The sequence below is a fragment of the Alosa pseudoharengus genome, unplaced genomic scaffold (assembly GCF_046254945.1).
Source record: "Alosa pseudoharengus isolate Yale_2024_CS ecotype anadromous, Long Island Sound unplaced genomic scaffold, YU_APseudo_1.1 YU_APseudo_1.1_scf_10, whole genome shotgun sequence".
Lineage (NCBI taxonomy): Eukaryota > Metazoa > Chordata > Actinopteri > Clupeiformes > Clupeidae > Alosa > Alosa pseudoharengus.
Genome location: NW_027468565.1, coordinates 27,774,540 through 27,794,318, shown reverse-complemented (window position 1 = coordinate 27,794,318; position 19,779 = coordinate 27,774,540). Strand labels below are relative to the sequence as shown.

At 41.0% G+C, this 19,779-nt stretch overlaps 2 protein-coding genes across 2 annotated transcripts; one reads left to right on the top strand and one right to left on the bottom strand.

Moving 5' to 3' along the window:
• Window positions 1-2,829: 2,829 nt before the first annotated feature.
• On the bottom strand, window positions 2,830-14,697 carry snx33 (sorting nexin 33). The gene is made up of 2 exons (XM_076269390.1): window positions 12,221-14,697; window positions 2,830-5,148 (listed from the first exon to the last, which is right to left on the bottom strand). The coding sequence occupies exons 1-2, from the start codon at window positions 13,650-13,652 to the stop codon at window positions 4,895-4,897; spliced, it is 1,686 nt and encodes a 561-aa protein (XP_076125505.1). The 5' UTR covers window positions 13,653-14,697; the 3' UTR covers window positions 2,830-4,894.
• Window positions 14,698-15,415: 718 nt separating this feature from the next.
• On the top strand, window positions 15,416-19,721 carry fam185a (family with sequence similarity 185 member A). The gene is made up of 8 exons (XM_076269392.1): window positions 15,416-16,033; window positions 16,140-16,249; window positions 16,473-16,565; window positions 16,682-16,820; window positions 17,284-17,325; window positions 17,481-17,576; window positions 18,208-18,342; window positions 18,723-19,721. The coding sequence occupies exons 1-8, from the start codon at window positions 15,622-15,624 to the stop codon at window positions 18,833-18,835; spliced, it is 1,140 nt and encodes a 379-aa protein (XP_076125507.1). The 5' UTR covers window positions 15,416-15,621; the 3' UTR covers window positions 18,836-19,721.
• Window positions 19,722-19,779: the final 58 nt, after the last annotated feature.

Below are 19,779 nucleotides of genomic sequence, written 5' to 3'. Positions count from 1 at the left end.
CTAGATTCAAAAACAGCTTCTGTGAGTATATTTTCAATGTTATTGGTAATGAATAGAATGGCAATGTGATGAAATGTCACAATAAGAGCCATAGTACGTCCATATAGATTTCACATCAGGACATAAACCATGTCAGAAGATACACAGCTGGTGTAACGGCAGCTTCTACACTAAAGCTACATCTACACTAGTTTATATATTATTTTATTATAATCACCATGAAACACAACCACCAGCCAATACCATGTGTTATACATCAAGAGACAAAAACATTTATAATGTAGATCTGAAACTGTGCCGGACAGCACAGCAATGATGTCATTAGATTGTGACCAGAAGAGTCCAATGGGAAATTATTAACTTGTCAGAGCTCCTGCTTGATGCACACCATAAACGGACAAATTCTGACTCCTCCGACTTTTCCACATGAATGCTGAAGCAATGCACACAAACCACTGGAATTTCACTGTGTTTTCCCAGCAAACGCGGTAGTGGGGAGGGTGGGTGGGGGTGAGAGGGGAGAGCTAAGTTTGGCAGCGTCGTCTCCTGGTACTGGGGACCAAGTGCCACACCCACCGGGCAATGACCACTCACCCTGAGAATGCTGCGCTGCAAGGCTTGCTTAATTGAGTACATCTGGAGTCAGTGACTGTGACTGTCCTTCACAAAATAGACGTGGGTCAGTTACTGCCTCTGTCTGGCCTGCGTCCTGTATTCCTTTCCACAGTTCCAGAGCTCCCACAGTTCCTAGCCTTTAGCGTTAGCGTCCTTAGCCTCCATGGCAATTTTAAAGATATACAGTATATATTTTGTAATCCTGTTTATCTGTATGCATCTATGTGTACTAAACCAGAGCTTGCATTGACATTGAGATTAGTTCAAGTAGAGTTTTTGTTTTCTTTCTATAATAGGCCTACTGATTTTTAATCTTGACTTGCTCTTAATTTACTCTAAATGTCTGAGCTTTATATAACTCATAACGGGTTGTCACATTTTGCCCATGTTTAAGATTAGGCTACATGTGAAACCCAGGCATCATCATCAGCTCATTGCCCTGGGTATTTGAGTAAATTCCCATAAAATAAATACATTTAAGTTGTACCATAACCCTGTTACTCTTATCCCTGTTGTCTTTTATGTGGTGGGGCGTTGAACTTGTGTGTGTTTTGTATTGTAAGCAGCTGTATGTAGCACTGTATGCCCAAGACAAATTTCCCTTCTGGGACAATAATCTAATTAATCTAATCAATAATCTAGTTAATCTAATCTAATGTAATCTAACCATTTTATATCAATACATCTGTTATGTTGCCTTCTCTGATCCCACTGCTTTGTACCAACACATTGACAAGACAGATAGTTTATTGTGTCTTATTTGACTTTAGTGACTTTGATATTTGAATTATGCATCTTTTCAATCAATTGCAGAAGTCCAGAGACCAGCATCCATATTTCACCTAAGATGTGGTGTGTTGAGCGTGTACAATGTTGTCACTGTATATGCAGCAGGCAGGGAGGAGGTGCCTTTATCCTTCTGATGTGACAGCAGCACTGCGCACCGCCACGGATTCCAGGCCAGGGATTAAGGAACATGCTGCGAGAAGAGAAGGCCATCTGTTCTGTTTGTTTTCTTTTGCTGCAAAAAAGAAGCCCCTACTCACTTCATCCCACCCCACCCCTGTAGTCACCACTCAACATTCCAGGAACCCAGCAGTTCTCTGGAGACTGACCTGATGGACATGACCTGGATGCAACATAGTTTGCTTTCTTTCATTTCATTCTATGGAAAGGAGAGGGTGATAGCACAAAGGAGCACACCCTTGTGATCAATGGCAAAGGCCTGGGACAGGAATAAAATAATACAGGAATGTCATTGTTTACGTTTAGCCTTCATGGAATTAGCCATGCTACAAATGTTTGTGCATATGCAGCGAGTAAGTTAACGTAAAGAATAACATCTTTTTAGCCTTATTTTAGCAATTTGGGTGGAGACATTTATACAGTTCAATTTAGATCTAAACATTCACCTGATGTATGCCTTTCCATTCATTTGAGTTGGAACCAAAATCCAAAATAACTGTCTGGAGGTGCTACCAAGATGTCCGCAGAGTGGCTAGACTTGTCTGAAAGGACTTTGCCTGTACCTAAAGTTCTTACCATCTTACCACCAGAAACAGTGTCCTATATATTTAATACATCCCACAGAAGCCTCTGTTTGATTTGAAAAGACCTGATTTCTGCACACTTCCCAGCATGCTGTGCCTTTTATGGACATCTGTTGGCACTTTCAGCCCTAACAGGTTTACCATGCATACATCCAGAGACACACACACAGAAGAAGAAAAAAGCTGGGGTCAATCAGATTGCCTACTCCAGGAGAAAAGTGCTGCCACTGCATCTGTTTACAAGATGGCTGACAGGTAAAGGCAACTGTAACTTTGGTCACATCTCCAAGTCTGTTCTGTGAATTAATAGCGTGACTAGCCTATACACCTATAGCCCACAAATGATGCATAATTAAGGTGTCCTGTGCTGGACCATCCATCTCCATTAGATTCAGCTCACTAAAGGTCAGTTCCATATTATTGATCTAGCCACAAGGCTAATTGGATTTAAACCAGTAGAGATTTTGAGTCAACAGGACGTAGCACTGATATGAATTGGATGGATGTTCTTACTTCCTCCCCTATTTCCATCAATACAATTAAATAATGTTTCAGCGAGAGGATGAGCTGCCATCTCATGTATTGTGAGCATTACTGTATACAATGCTAAGCAACAGACAGGGTGTATACCCAGGTGTAGCTCTATTAATCAACAAAACAGCAATAGATTTATAACAATTTAATCTTTATTAAGACATCATGAGTTCTCCTTTAGTGACATTATGAAACTACTGGAAATTTAAGACATTGTTTTATTTCACTCTCGTTCCATCAGGAACCAGTTCACAAGTTCACAAAGCCCCACACGTCCTCAGAGGTCCCTCAGAGTCATGCGTGTGAGATCTGCAGTCCCTTCACTTGTGATATGTCTCAGATCGTTAAGTCATGATGACCACAGCAACTCAGGCTCTTCTGTGCCAGAGGATTCTGAGAGAACTGCGGTCATATGACTCGAACAGGCAGTCCTCGGCATTCCACAGCTCCCTACAGCCTCTCCAAGCGCTGCCTCCCTTGAGTCCATTTCCAGGCAACTGTCTACTAAACTACTGCAATACTGTCTATAAAGTTTGTGTTTGTTTGGACTAGCCAAAGATGGTAGCCTGGGGGGGGGGGATTGAGCGCTGACTCTTTGCTTTGTCTTAATGTAACACAAGTACCATTTTTGGCATCAAGTACAAACTGACAATGCTTTGGTCTGTGAACAATAGAATAGAATAAAGGTGTCCCAGGAGACAACTACATTCCAGCACAGACATATACTTCCCACAAAAAAGGTCAAACAAATAGTTCTGGAGAAACAGCCACAGGGGCAGCATGCAGCCCTGACTCAGTCCTACAGTCATACATCTACTGGACACAAACCACTTAGTCTATATAGAGCCTGAGGTAAAAGCAATCTCCAGAGCTGATTTGGAGCCTTTTGAGTGATTGTGTGGTTTCAAATTACGGAGTGGAGAATCGACACGTGTACAGGGTTGTCATGCTTGCTGTGTCTAGCATGTGTACTCATTCTCCCACCTCAAACTTAAAACTGACACAATTTGTTGGCTTTAGAGGTCATCCAAATTTGTAATCTAAAATTAAATGTGTGTTCAACACTGCTGCTTATACCCCAGATTCCCAGTGCTCTGTAGAGCACGTGCGCACGCACACACACACACACACACCACAAAGACATCAGTCATTTAATCCATCACACATTTTGACGAGAACAATATTGTTAGGACTTTGGCTATCATCAGACACACAGTGTGCTACAACATAAACCCAAGTCTATCTTTGATCACATAAAGCCTAGCGACACAGTTCTTGCTCATATCAAGTATTGTCAATCAGTGTAGTGTTTGACTATGTTTCTCAACAGGATGAAAATTGCAAATATAACCAAAATAATTGCCTCACAGACACAAACATCCACGTTACCAGAAGCCTGAGGCCTTTACACTACAGCTGGAGGAATGTAACAGTTCTACACAAGAGAGCAGAGACAAGAGAGGACCAGCTTTGTTTAAACCAACTAAAGTAAAACCAAGAACTGTGCCATCTCTTGCCACAGGCACTTGTTGGGACCACTAAATGATGCAAGTAAGAGGGTAATTCCCTTTATGCATTACCATTTATAAAGCTGTAAAGATGCTAGGGTGCAGTGCTGGCTTGGAGGAGAGGCTACCTACCCCAAGCACCTAGTGCCATGACCTGAGTGGGTTTGGTCAACACCAGCCTAGCAAAACCACTGAAATTCATACTGACAAAATGTATGTTATTTAATGTGTTAAGACATTTAAATAAGATACGTTGTAGCCATATAAAACTCTTTTTATGGTCACAAGATACAATTGAAATACTCTCAATCGAAGGCAGAAGTACATACGTTCCTGGTAATGTAAAAAGGTTGGCTGTAGACTCAGCCAAGAAAGTGACTTTGAAAGTGCACAGGCTGGCATGACCAGCTTTAAGACTCGCTGTTAAATCCTGAAACAGCTGTCAGTTGTAACAGGCGTTTTCATTTCAAGGGAAGGTTAAAAACAATTTAACTGAATTCCCTGGTATTCATGCCCATGTTCAAAGCAGTTCGGCAATCAGGCTGAAAAGGATAACAGATGGCTTTTTCAGAGGCAGGAATGGGGAAGCAGAACAGGGCCGGCCCTGGTCAAAGAGGATCGAGGTTGGTTGGGGGAAGGGTCGAGGGGTTCAAGGGTAAGGGTAGGTGTGAAGAACACTCCGTGGCTCTAGAGGCTGTCGTACATGTGCAGGGTGCGTTCCAGCTGCTGGACCACACGCTGGTAGAAGACAATCTGTTGCTGGAGGTAGGCCTGCATCATGTCCTTGAAGTCCACCTCACGACGCTGGTGGAAGTGGTTCATCTCGGCCTGCAGGGCGAAGCCCACAGTCCGGCAGCGCTTGCGCACGCCATCCGCCTCGTCCTGGTCCATCTTGCCCTCGTCGCTCATGCGCTGGCTCTCTTTCACTTTGGCAAAGGCACCTGGGGAGACAGAAGCATTCAAAACTTGGTCTCGATGGTTTCAATCTTGGAACACCATACTAAATACCCCACCTCACAACCCCTAAGAATTACTTTGAAGTTGAATAACATAGCAGACAATCTTATCCAAAGTGACACACACTCGCAACGACGGGAATCAAACCCCGGGTCAAACGATCAGTCAGTGACGTTCGATGCATGAGAAGCCTGTGGTCAACTTCCACAGAAGCCATACATGACTGCCATTTCTCTCTTTTTTCCCTGGTTGATATCATGTCATCAATAACCATGGCACGTGGCTACCAGCGTGAAATACTAGGGATGACAGACACTGAGGAACACTGAGGAACAGCTGACCGTTTTATCATGAGAAAAGAGAGACTGACAGCAGAAGCACTGCGCAAATTCTGCAAACAAAACCGCAAAACTGTAACAGAAACCTCATACATGCAGATAGGTACATACAGGTGTGCATACGCACACGCACACACTAGACAATTACATCAGGCTATTATAAAAATATAAATATGTTCATAGAAGGACAAATGTACAGTATATGCATGTTAGTGTGTACATAAAGAAGGCTTTTGAGTATGTTTGCATGAGTATATGGATATGTCTAAGTATATAAGTTCAATATATTTTCTCTTCATGCGATTGTTTGAGCAGCTCTTAGGAAACAACTTCCCTTGACAGGGAGCAATAAAGTATGATCTTATCTTTTATGGAGGACCAGGAAATAATGTCTGAACTTGTCAGACGCTGTTTCTGCGAATAAAACCTAATCCAGTAATTGGCTTTTTCACACAGTAAATTTTAATAGGTATCTTCCAGCCAGGATGCATGCTTGACTCACTACAGATAGAGATATCCCAGGTTAAAATGCATTCCATCGCACAACTGTGCTGTAACCCAGATACTGAGCAACCCAGTAAACCACATGTTTAACACATCACCTTAATCAAATATGTCTGTACGCAGACCATATGTAGGCTACATATGGAATAAAGGGCAACCAGTCCAAACCTACCCATATAGTTCAGACATAATATTGTCATGTGGTCATACACAAATTACCTCACCAGTATTAAAAAGACAAAAAAGAATTACATTTACCATGATGTCACAAAACCATAAAAATGTGGTCTGCATTCCTGTTCCATTTTTAAAGTAATGCCTAACCACAGATTGAGTTGGCATATCGGCCACTGATGGGCTGTTCCATGAAGAGTAGTATTCACAAGTCTGTAAAGCTGACCTAGATTCAGCCATTGTTTTCCACAGAGAAAGAGAAATAGAGAGAGCGAGAAAGAGACAGAGAGAGAGAGAAAGAGAGAGAGAGAGAAAGACAGAGAGAAAGAGACAGAGAGAGGCTTATCAGATACCAAGTAGAGACAGAAAATGAACACGACTGTTACAGGGCTTGTCTATGCCTGAAGTTACGAGAAATGTTCAGAGCCGTTTATATATATTTATATATATATATATATATATATATAAAATATAATTAATGGTCTTACAAATCCTTAACAACCCTGCCTACACCTGAATTCCAGCACAGTGAGTGCCTGAGAACTTTAAGCCTTGGGTAATACCACCATTAGTTCGATCACCATTTCAGACTACATGTATCGATTTGCAGCTAATCATTTAGCTTATTCACATCTGAATGGGAGCTCTTTTTGTCAGACTTACTGAATCTCTTCTAATCATGTCATGAAGTTCAGAAAGGCAAAAGAGTCTGAGCTGGGGTTATAGATTAAAAGTAAAGTATAAGTGACTCGTATTTAGCAGACGACTTTATCCAAAATGGCTCGCAAAGGTGGGTTTGAGAATCGAACCTGGGCCAACTGATTGCCCAGTGGCTATGCCACTGATAACGCCATGATCACCACGCCCACAGGGTTATAGAACAGTGTGAAATGTCCAATGGCCTAGAAATGGACCATCTGGTTTATTTCCCTATTAACATTCCCCCATAACATTACACAGATCTCCCCTACCACCATATACTGTACATATAATGAACTGCAGAGTGAACAGAGTGGGACGTGAGAAGGGGAGAGCGATTACAAGAGAATGTCACAGTTTTACAGCGTCAGATAAAGGAATCTAGCAACCTGGTGAGCCCATATCCCCCACTGCCATTCCCATCATCTTCTTAGGAGTATGAACATTTGTGCACACTCTCTCTAACTCTGTCTGTCTGTCTGTCTGTCTGTCTCTCTCTCTCTCTGGGAACATCAAGGGTTGTCTTTCCAACAGTGAAAGTCCTAAATTTCAATGAAAAACATGAGCTAAACTGAGCTTTACCATCTGTTAGCATTTAACATTACTGTAGTGACATAAATATTTATCTAACAAGTCACCATTGAACCACTGGGGGTAGATAAACACAACCTTACCAGAGAATAAGCCTTTGTAGGCCACAGTTGCCAAGTGGTGATGTGAGGAACTGAAGAATAGCAGTTTAGCCCACATTTAGTCCACATTTCTGCACTGACGTCTGTGCCAAGCACAGCAATGACCTGTACAGACAGTTCACCCCCATTCCTTTGCCGGCATCAAATCAACCCTTGCATTCTCTCTGAGACTTTTTATTTCTATTGGTACAGAAGTGTAATTTGATCCCTAATTTGATAACTTTAGAGTAATAACTGACATTATTTGTAGCATTTAGAGGCATGCTGGTTTGATTAAATTAAATACTGGGTGGTGGTTAGAATTCCAGAGAGAGAGAGCACTCAAATAACATGCCATAATATGATCCCTGATGTTCTCATCTGATTTTCAAGGCCTAAATATCTATCCTTACATTTCTTCTTCCATGAAATAGCCCGATATACATTACTGTTAAGCAAGAGAAAATAATGTTACAATACTGTCCTGACTTCATATGAACAGATGTACAATGCCCAGGGGGAATAAAATACAGTCAAAAAGTTGGGACACTTTCACACTTTATACAAACTCACATTTGTTGAACTGAGTATTACTGGTATTTAACTAAATAATAACTCTATTTATTTGTCTGTTGCAGTGCCTTTCAGATTTTGTTATAGAGACCCACTGTTCCCTTTGGCAGGCTACCAATTTCAACCCCTTTCTTTTCTAAGTAAAAACATACTGAATGTTTATTTCAGCTTTGATCAAAGTCCAGAGGGAGATAGCTCAAATCTAAGAAGGCATCCATTGGGAGGCCCTGCTAAATCATTGGGGCTATAGCATTACCATTAATAAACCAAGTACTTATAAATTAACCATGCTGTTTTGAATGGTTACTTCACCTGTGGAAATTCTGAATAGAGTTTGGTGAGAGACGGGCTCTATTTTAAAGGTGGTGCAAGAGGAGACTAAACAGACAGGCAGTAGTGATTGATAAGCTAAGATTCTACAGCCAAGAACCATCATCATTATCAGTACAGAAGCCAGAAAGGGCAAATGCCAGATATCTTTAAAGGCTGGGCGGTTATGGCCTTTTTCTGTGCTCTGCAATCAAGCAGTAGAACAACATTCCAAGAACATTGTGTGAGCAGACTGTATGAGCAGACTTCCTCTTACTCAGATCTGAGATAACTAAACAAAATCAGCAGTCTAGTCAGTTGAATCGGAATGGTTCTCTGGTTTACCCCTCAGCCAAAAGATAGATTTTTAGAAGTCAAGCCTGGAGAGTCAGTTCAATTATTTAGAGTAGCAGACCTTTATCCAGCAGTTCAGTAGACTGAAGACTAGTCAGACAGGTTGTAAATTTTAACACAACAGAGTGCTACGCCAACAAGGTTTGGAATGTGAAGGCATTTAGCTCCATGGCGTGGAGAGAACATGTGCCCTCCATCTACAGTTGTCTACAGGCAAATAAGAAAAGCAAATATTTACAGGCACAGAACAAAGCAAAAGGACACCCCCTACAAAATATTAAGCAGTAGCTAAGGCTTTATGTCATGCCATTTGTTTACCAGCAACTCATGTCAACACAGGCATTTGGCAAGCAATCTCTTCCCTGTTTCCTGTTAATGCAGTCATCATAGGCCATGCCTCAAACTTGGATAGGATACATCTTCTAATGAGAAATGGCCGGTGTTTCCCTGTCTAGAACCGACCCATGTCAAGTCAGTCCCCAGGGGAGAAAGCCTCAGGCAGCAGAGCTGTTTTTGGACCGTCATGTTTGATTATTTAGACCAGGTAAGCAGAGTGAAAACATTGGTGGTAAGCTTAGAGTGACTCTTCTTCTGCTGCTGCCCCCATTGACCTGAACAGAGATGGACAGGTCATTTGGCACTGGCCTTCTCCCACTTAGCACATGCCAAACGATAAAGAAAAACAAAGTTGGAAATGGTCCCTTTGTATCTCCCTGTTCAAGTAGTGTGACTCGCACCAAAGTCTTAGTCCATCCAGGAAGATGTTATATATCCTGTGAGAAACCTATATCTGAAGCGCACGGGAGCTCATGTTAAGTCAACATCTGAGACTGTCATAAATTATTTAAAAAAATGCTTAAAAATGCTATAAAAAAAAACAGCCCTGGCAACAGGACTTGCATAACAGGCACTTCCCTTGGTGATCAATGCTAAATTATCTTTCATGCAAACAGGAACTGCAGCCAAGAGACCTGTAAGCATGATCACTATACATTGAATAGCTGTACTTCTCTAAAATTCAAACAGCACTTTCCAATGTCTTTGTTCAGTTGCCAGGTTAGTTCCTCTGACATAACAGACGACTTCTCTTTTCCATGCCACTCACACTGATGAACTAGTTTGTTTACTGGCCAGGACACAGAGCTCCTTGGTTTCCCTCGCAGGACATCTGAGGATGACCCCAGGTGATACTGATACCATAAGGACAGCAGCATTACAGTACTGAGCCCAGGAGTCCATCTATTCCTTTCAAGCTGAAAGCAAAAGAGCCATTCCCTGAAATCACTGCTCACTATATTAGATCCTTCTTGGCACACATGCTAGAAAAAGTGATCCTGATGCCATCAGTAGAGGAAATGCTTTTCCTTTCGTTCTCTTTGTGAAGGGAGGCAGATGGCCTTTCACTTGACTGGGGTAACTGTGGACTGGAGTCCTCTCAGCAGACAAAAGACCAGGGAGAGCAGTGGACAGAGCTGGCTGGTAGACAGACTTACAGCAATATTTTTTATTTATTTCCAGAGCTTCTCCATTTTTACCCTGCCTCTCTTTATTAATTCCATATGCTGCTCACACCACACCCAAAGGCTTTAAAGTTTCACTCCCTGAGTTCACTTGCACCTACATGCAAAAGTCTTGTCGAGGAAATGGAGATAAAATCAAAATGGGTTGGGAGGGAATCAAGGACATTCTAATAGTGCACTAATTCTGTGGTGTGTTGACAAAATAGATTGTTGCCAAACATATTTGAATTTCAAATGAGCAATTCATCATTCACTTTTGTGACTATGTATTGTGATATAACCTGCAAACCTAGTTTAAAATAAAACATTGCTTCTCTAATGTCAAATGTGTCTAAAAGAGAGTACAAACTGTTTTATTGTTTAAGTCTCCATATTCATCCAAATCAGAGCCAACCTTATATAACCCTTATGATCCCTGGGTGCTGGTACAGTATGCGCGAGTGTCTAGGCATGTAAATTGAAGGCTTGTCAAGAATGGCATTCATTCCTCAGTCTTTCCTTGAGGTGGGCCAACAGCTTGAACTCCGCATGGGAGAGACTTGTTTTCCTAAAGGCCACAAGGACAGGGGGACGCATGACTAAGCTGACATTTATGATGAAGAGGATGATGAGGGAGGAGGAAAAACAACAACAACAACAACAACAACAACAACAACGACGACGACCTGAAAGTGCACACACAAGTCTGGTCTGCATCAATATTAACCAAATTTGTCAAAGATCAGATATGGCACATGGTTGTGATCAAATGCACAGCGGTGTGAAAGCTAGTTTCCCAGCTTTGCGGATATCAAGAACAAGGCGTGGTAGATGATTAAGATTGCAACATTTCACACCCATATTTATCAGTGGAAACTAGAAAGTCAACTTCCCCCGCCCCTTGCTGGAACTTGTTCAACGCCTTATATTACAAAGCAATTCCCCTCCACTCAACACTAGGCTACTGATCTGCCAAGATAAAGCTTAACTGCTGCTCGAAATGAATCAGAGAGCACAAAAGCAATGCGCACAACCCCCCCCCCCCCGCCTCAAGGCATCTGCACTATAGGTACAGGCTTGAATCAAATCTGTATCACCAGGCAACAGATACACAGAATGATGATACCTGATGAAGCTAGTTAGCATGACTCACAACAGATGCTTATAATTACTGCCATTTATGACAAGTCAGTATGGCAACTAGAATCATTCATGTGCTCCATAACCTTTTCCTGTTAAGAGCTTTTCTCTTGATAAGCCTGATCAGATAAAGTATTTGGTGACAGCAGTATAGCCAAACTGCAAATGGTTGATTTGTGTAAACATACATTAAAGAACCAACATTATTTTAGATGATGTCTTATAATTTAGATAGATAGATAGATACTTTATTGATCCCCAAGGGGAAATTCAAGTTTAATTTAATTTAAGTTTAATTTAGCCAACTAGTAGTCAGGCTGCACAAATACATCTGCACGAAACGGTTGCTATTTGGCTTGGATTTGTTTTAAATAGTCTCATTTTATAGTTATGCTTGATTTGAAGTAGGTGCCAAGACATGCTCCAGTTGCCTTCAATGTCTTCAGGCACAGAGTTTTCCCCCAAAACAGCCTGTCAGCATTACTGACGAACTTCAGACGGTCTCCAACATGCTGATTCCACTAAAAGGGAGGATGTGCATGATTCATGCAGTACAAGTGTGTGTGCCTAAGTGTCCAGTCATTTTCCATTCATCACTTTAGTTACCCACAGACCTACTATAAAAAAACAGTTTTTGAGTAAATGTTACAGTAAAAGATAAGGGAAAGAGTACATCAGACAATGTATGCCAAAGTACAAAGGGCATCTGTGAATGTATATTTACAGCATCACCATTAACCAATGTACAGCAAACCTTTCGTATCCGAAAACAAGGCAAACATTCCAAGGTGTTACCTTTCTGTAGGTGAATGATGTCGGGGAAGTTGGAGAGCAGACCTTGGTAGAGAGAGAGTTTGTCCAGCATGTGAAAAAGATCAAACTTAGGCTGCTCTGCAAACATTTCCCCAATGTTTTCATAAGTGCGGCCAGTGTGGGAGATTGCATTGTTCAAAGCGTCTGAGCTGTAAGGGGGATCCAACATGAATGCCTGGCTGATGGACTGGAAGGCATTGCCCAGTCTTTGGAATTCCTTTCGGAAACCTCCAAGGTGCTTACGCACCAGCTCAGAGGCCACATGGGTCAGTTGCATGACACTGTCGTCCATCTTCTTGGCAAAGGCCTTGAAGGTATCCACCCTCTCCTCCACATCCTGCAGGTCTTGATGCTCGTTGGGAATCTTCAGGGTGAGCATGAAGTGAGCGCCCACCATCTCGTCCTTCTCCGCACGCCGCTTCCCCAATTTCCACTGCTTATCATCCGCACACATGAGAAAGTGCTCAAAGCCCTCATACTGCGAGAGGACTGGGTGACTGGTCATGTGGTCCATCCAGAGGATTAGCCGTCTCTTGCGCTTTTCGATGAAGTCCTCCTCAAAGCGGCCTGTTGCCTGCTTCTCGGGCAGGTGGGGCACAGAGATGACGGTGAATTTGTGCAGTAGCCTGTTGTACAGCCAGTCAAAGTGCTTGTAGCGTCGGTACACAGGCCGAGCAGTGTGACTAGGGGTCACTCTGTAAGATATGTAGGTCTTGATGCCCTTGAACTTGGTCTGCTTGGTGGGGTCCTCGATGGAGCAGGAAAAGGGCTGAGGGCTCAGGCCCCACTGTGCTCCTTTGGGCCCCATCTCAATGTTATAAGACTCTGCTATTTTTGCCATCATAGGCACATCACCCAGAACGAAGGCTTCTACCCCTGATCGAACGAAGCTGGAGAACCGGTTGAGGTTTCTGCCTACCATACTGCCTTTTCTTGAGCTGGAGATGCTGTCCTGTCTCTCCATGTGAGGCTTGGCGCGGTAGTGAACATTGGGGTTATTGAAGGAGCTTTGGTGGGCATGCCCATTGGCGCCTCGCCCATGGGGGTCTTCATCCTCAACCACAGTGGAGCTGTCGTCCCAGTCATCCCAGTCGTCATCGTCGTCGTCATAGTAACTCTGCTGCATGTTAAAGGAACCAGAGGTGTTGGAACCCGAAGGAAAATAGGAAGAGTCATTGCCAGGGGAGCCAGCTGGGCTTATGGAGCAGTCCGTCAGGTTAGAGTTGGAGCGTGGCCTAATAATCTCCACATAAGAGGCTGGGAAAATGCCTCTCTCTCCTCGGCTGTTCTCCCCTTGCAACCAGCCATCTATAGAATTCTCATCAAAAATAACCAGTTCCTCATTCTCCTGTATACTGATTTCATCCTTATTCTCACTTTGGAAAGTGTACAGCGCCTTAGCTTTGAGGGACATTGTGACTCTCTATGCTGACAGGTTAAAGAACAAAGGAATATAAAGTAAAAGGTAGAACCTTGGTTGTCTTCTAGTTCTTTTCAACTCATTGCAACTACTGGGTGAACTTAAAGACCGGAATGTTTATTCTAGAAGCCACACTACAAAAACAAGAAAAAAGCTGTTAAAAGCTTTTAAGCTTTCAATTATGCAGTTGACGTCATCTTAGTTTTCAAGAAATTTGAATGCGAATGAAAGCCAGGGGAGACGTCCCAACCTCCGCTGTTTACAAACAAGTAATGCCACAGCCGTTTTTAATTGCCACTAGTCTCTAAAACATTTGTCAACAACAATTAATCATCAAGAACGTTATAAACGTCATATCGACTTGTTTTCCTGTGCTACAAACGCGTAATTTGCTATTGTGTTCCAGCAAATGGCTAAAAAGGAAACATTCCACTGCAGTTAACTTTAGGCCTGTCTATAACTTTGCAAAAAGATATTTCAAGCATTCCATGGATTTACCACCCAAACCAATATGTGCAAGATCAGTGCCACCTGAACAATTACAGCAAAAATCAACTCGCCATCTCCAACCACAGACGCACCGGTTCAATCACAAAAAAAGTTATTTCCATGAAACAATTGCTAAGATGGAGACGACCACTGTAATCCCTTGGGCAGACTTTATCGTTCGCCTTGGTGCACGAGAAGCAATCCACACAAAATCCGCTTTGTTATACATCCCCATGTGAAATAACATCAAAACATTGTCGCAACCTTTAGTCCCAACACAGAAACAAAGTGCTCGCTACAGAGGAATAGCATTTTGACGAAACGGAGAGCGATGAGTAATGACTACATCCTAGTGCATTCTGGGCTTGATCCACATTCCTTTAGGAACTTGCTCCATTTTCAGAACAAAACAGGTTCGCGAGCATCCAGCCCCAACATAATGCAATATACAAAGGCTGTGTATTGTCTCAGCTGACGTCCGGGGAACACCCAAATACACGTTCCTTTAATCGTTTAAGTTGATCTTCCTATCCCATCACCAGCAAAGTAACTCTTTCCATGACGTTAAGCATGGACAATGAATTAAGGAAAGTTTTTCTTTTTCTTTTATGCAATAAGGTGACTGAAAGGCGACTCCACACTGCCTCTCAGTGGGAAGGAGGGTGTACATACCCAAGCAAACACAAATTGAAATACCTTTCAAAATGTGCAGTTCGCCCAGTAGTAATTTGGCTGTATATCTGACAATATAACAGAAAATATAATAATAATTGTCTAGTCCAATAATTGCAAAAGTCACCAAAATAAAAGCTTCAATTGCATGCTAAATGAAACATTAAAACAATTGCATGGCTTGGAAAATGCTCAAACATATCGTATTGTTAATATCTAATAATCTCTCAAGGAAAAAACATACCCTAAAATATAAATAAGCCCACACACAATCAATTTGATGAACAACCAAGATGACCAGGACAGGCATGCAACCGCGAGATGGCACACGTGTTCCTTACTGTTGTTTAACACGCCACGGCAGAATTGCACTGTGGTTATTGTGGTTTGTGAATACACAAGTAGATTTCATTAAAATAGTATATGGACTCTCTGACTGCGAGAAAGGTAGTTGTTACCTGTTACCATTTCGTGCACGTGGAACATGTTTTTATACTGTTTAAGGAGATGGGCCAAATCCACACCTACAATAGGGACAGCGTGTTTTAACTTCATTTCCCACAATACATTGCATAGCGCATGTTGAGTAAGCGGGTTGTAGAAGTTATGTATGGCAACTAGCAATGTCACTTACGAACTGTACAGCCTCATTGTTGGAATGTCAAGTGGATTATTTTATCTTTTGTTGACTGGGACCGAAATTAAACTGACCGTACAGTAGCATGTCTGCATAAATAACAATATTTTGGAAGACATTGAGACGAGTAAAATTCATAATAGCCAGTCACTTTAGCTAGTCGTCATGCATTCGGTAGCATTGAGCACGCGGATATGCTTAGGAGCACTGCGCTTTATAAACAAAGAATATTTTCATTTCGGCTGTGCATTACCTTCAACAGTTGTCCGTTCATTGTCAACAGCACCGCTTCTTAAAGATATTAATCAACCATTGAAACAGTGGTCATTGGAAGTTAGCCCTTTCAGCAAAGTTAACGTGAAGATTCGTTGTGACTTGTCTGTCTGCCCATTGGATCCGCATGCTTTTCCCGAAGCTGACCGGGCTTTCATCTCGGTCCATGGCACAAATGCTGACCATGAGTTTAAACTGGATGATCTGCATGTTCATTACAGTGATCAAATTCAGGAACTACTTATTCACGGTGATAAGGTGACCAGCAATGTCACTGTGGAATTAACAGCGCCAATAAAAAGTGGTGAGTGTGTAAATTCATATTGAAAGCAGATTGAAAGTTTAATGTTCTATACATTTCGGATGATAGACCTATTCTTTGGATGCATTTTATTTTATTTTTTGTTTAGATCTTTTCATCACAACTAGTGGAGGAGGAAATGTCAACATCCAGAAGATGGAAAGTGATGTTTGCAAAGTGCAGACAGAAACCGGCAACTGCACCTTGACTTCTATAAGGGTGTGTTTGTCCTATCATCCTATAATTTGATTTTCTTCTAGTTGGTAACTATGTGGTCACGTGTAGGATTTAGTAGGGAAGTACCATAATCCAAGTATCCAATATTCAGTGCGTTTATGAGAATTCAGTGCAGTATGGATGAAAGGATGAGTATGCTCAATATTTTTGGGTGAAGTGGTCATTTTGGCCACACCCTTTATCCTTTAATGTATTTTTTTTCCAGAGTCACAAAGTGGATGTGCTGTCAGCAGGGGGGAACATCATAGGATTTGGCACCATCCATGGCAATGTGGATATCTGTGCAAAGGAAGGCAGTGTATGGTCATATTATTTCTGTACTTTAATTTATTGACAGATAATGCAATAATGTAGTGTTAAAACACGTCAAAATAAATGTCATACCTAATGATATTATTCATGTTCACATCCTAGGAGGTCAACATTAAAAAGATCCAAGGGTCCTTTATGAATGTCTCAACAGAACAAGGGCAGCTGAAAGTCAAAGCTATCTATGCAGAGTCCTCCAAAGTGTCATCGTCATCAGGGGAAATTCAGTTGGGGCATATCCATGGTTTGTGTTTGTGGACTGTTGATTAAGAGCGATAAGACTCATAGGATACTGTTAATTTGGGGGATATACCGATATATCCGCATTAGGCAATATTTGCTTTGTTGACTGGTCTTTGCCTATATGCAAATAACATTTACCGATGGTCACCGATGGCTGTGACCAATGTTTATTTGTTATGTTGCATCAATTCTGCACTAGTTTAATGTAGTGTTATACGCATACTGGTACATTCAGAGATTGCAATGAATAGTTTAAAGACTTGAAAATGGTTGTTGTTTATTATATTATGAATATTATAATAATATACTAATAATAATATATTTGGCTATTTCTGGCACCAAAGGTATAACAAATTAAAAAAAATATCGGGGTCATTTATTGCCCAAATTATGTTATTGTAAACAACAATATTGTTTACAGTCATTTTTTCCATCCTAAGCTGATCAATTACTTTTTTTAACAGGTGATGCCAGCGTGCAGAGCGAAACAGGAAATGTAAATGTCGGTATGTCATAAATACATGTGTCAAAAGCAAACTATTTACATTCAATGAATGACCACTTTTCTGCTACATCAATGATCAAATTCAAGTATTGGGAATCTGAAATAGGGTTTTAAATGATCAACTGGTTTGACTGTAAAGGTATCACTGTTTTCCAGATAACTCAAATGGTGCTTTGAGAATCTTGACAACCAGTGGTAATATTGATACATATGTTGGAGAGAGGGGATCAGCAGACCTGATGACTCGGAAGGGTATGAGACCAATTTTGAAGTATTACGTACTAAGTTATATTTATGGTTATGGTAATATGATTTAGCAGACGGATTTGTCTAAAGCAACTCACAAATAAAAGCAATACAATAGTTAAAAATTATAAGTGAACAGTTTTAAAATGTTGGTAAGACTACATTAAGGAAAATAGCATTAAGAAACAATAATGTCAATGCAATATCAATGATCAATAGCCTAACTAAAATAAACAAATATTATAATATACAAACCATAACTCATAAGAATACTTCATATATTATCAACTAATAGTTTGCATTATACAGTGTGCTGCACAGTTCTTGGTATCATGATCAAGATTGGCAATTGCAGTTTTTTTCCCCCTCAGAATAAATTTACATTTATTAATTTAGCAGATGCTTTTATCTTAAGGGACTTTCCTCAATTATATTAGAAGGGCCATTGTAATGTCCCAATGTAAGGCTTTGTTTTTCCTATTTCAGTGTTAAATTAAGGTAATTCACCAAAAGGTGAATTTATTATTATCCATTACTCATCTTTACCATGGGGTTCCAACTCTTATGGAGGCTACTGTATATAATGTATACTTTTCTTAGTATGTCTAAGAGCACATTACACTCCCCATCCCTACAGGGTCTGTGTCAGTACGGGTTCCTGCCTCTATGAAAGCGGAAGTTCAGTTGTCTGGGGCATCTGTAAAGATCAGTCCTGACATCATGCTGCACGAGGGTCAACATGAGTCCAGAGACAGCAATACAACTGTCACCGGTGAGTCAAATAGAAAAGCTAATGGCATGAGCTCAGTCAAGGCCAATGCACATAGGTTAGACACATGTTCAGAGCCTATGATATAAATGGCTTAACTAACCATTTAGGTCATTGTTTAATAAACTAGGGACACGCATTATGGTTATACATTATAGTCTGGTTTCCTGTACATACAGTAGATTAGGCCTAGTCCTGGACTTAAATAGAATGTTAATGCATGTTTCTATCGGACATGTGTTAATGGATGGGAAACCACCCCAATAAGTGCAAATGTGATTAATGTCCAGAAGGTTGTGAGAAATGATACAGGAAGCCTAAAATGCATATAGAAAAGTGTGTTAAGTAGATCTCAGTGGTAAAAACTTTATTTTCCCTGACAGGTACTCTGAATGGACCATCAGCCGGAGCGCAATGGATTAAAGTTGAGGCTAAGAAAGGGTCGATTAGCCTGAGGCCACAAAGCTGGTTTGAGTCTCTGAGACTTGAGAAGTAAATGTGTCTGTTCCTACGCTCGGCCTCAGAAGGATCGCTAAAGTTGTGCTTTTACTTCAGTCTACAAATTCAATCAGGTTACACTAGCAAGACACATAAATGGCTGTATCAGAGATTATGTGAATGCCACACTGACGAAGCAAGCCTAATGCACTGAAAGTTGAAACATGTATGTATTTGTGTATGTATAAAATTAAATGCACAAATGGTAATCCTAAATAAATGAAAACCTATTGTACACAACTTAAATTAAAATATGAAAAAAATATGTGCCAAAAAGATACAAAAAAAGGATAGCATCCTTAAGGGGAGTTCTAAGCGTTGTGTTTCAGAATGGCTTGAAATGCAGGTCAGGCTGATGTTGTTAAGAGTTATCAGTATTACTCCAGTGTCTCTACTGAGTTATTGGGACCATTTTAGTCTCTTGTGTAGAGGATGCACTTGCACTAAGATGTCTGTTTAGCTTGAGGAAACCAAAATGAAGCCTGTGTACTGTAGGCAAAACTGACCACCAGATGGAATGTCTGTGATGTGATTACGCTGATGAAAGCAAGGCTTTGGAAAAGGGGCATGGAAACTTAACAGAACTTGTGCAGAAAGAGCAGGTTTCATTTAATGTATAAAATATACTATTTATTTACACTGTATTTGTGTTGCTGCTAAAAGTGCTATGTGTATCACAATTTCTAAGGACAAGAAGGAGTAGCTCTCCCGAGAACATAAATCACGCACAATAAGGAAATGCTACCATCTATAAGTACTGCAATATGTGCTGTATGTAAAATATGTACTATTACTCCAGCTATGATGTACCATAACGCTATAAACTGTAATGTTAAAAAAATATGGATGGATGTGTGGTATGAAATAAAGAAGTGCATTTTTAATATTTTGTTTACCTTTTTGAAAGGTGTTATAACAACTGAATCCTGAGTCTTACAGAAT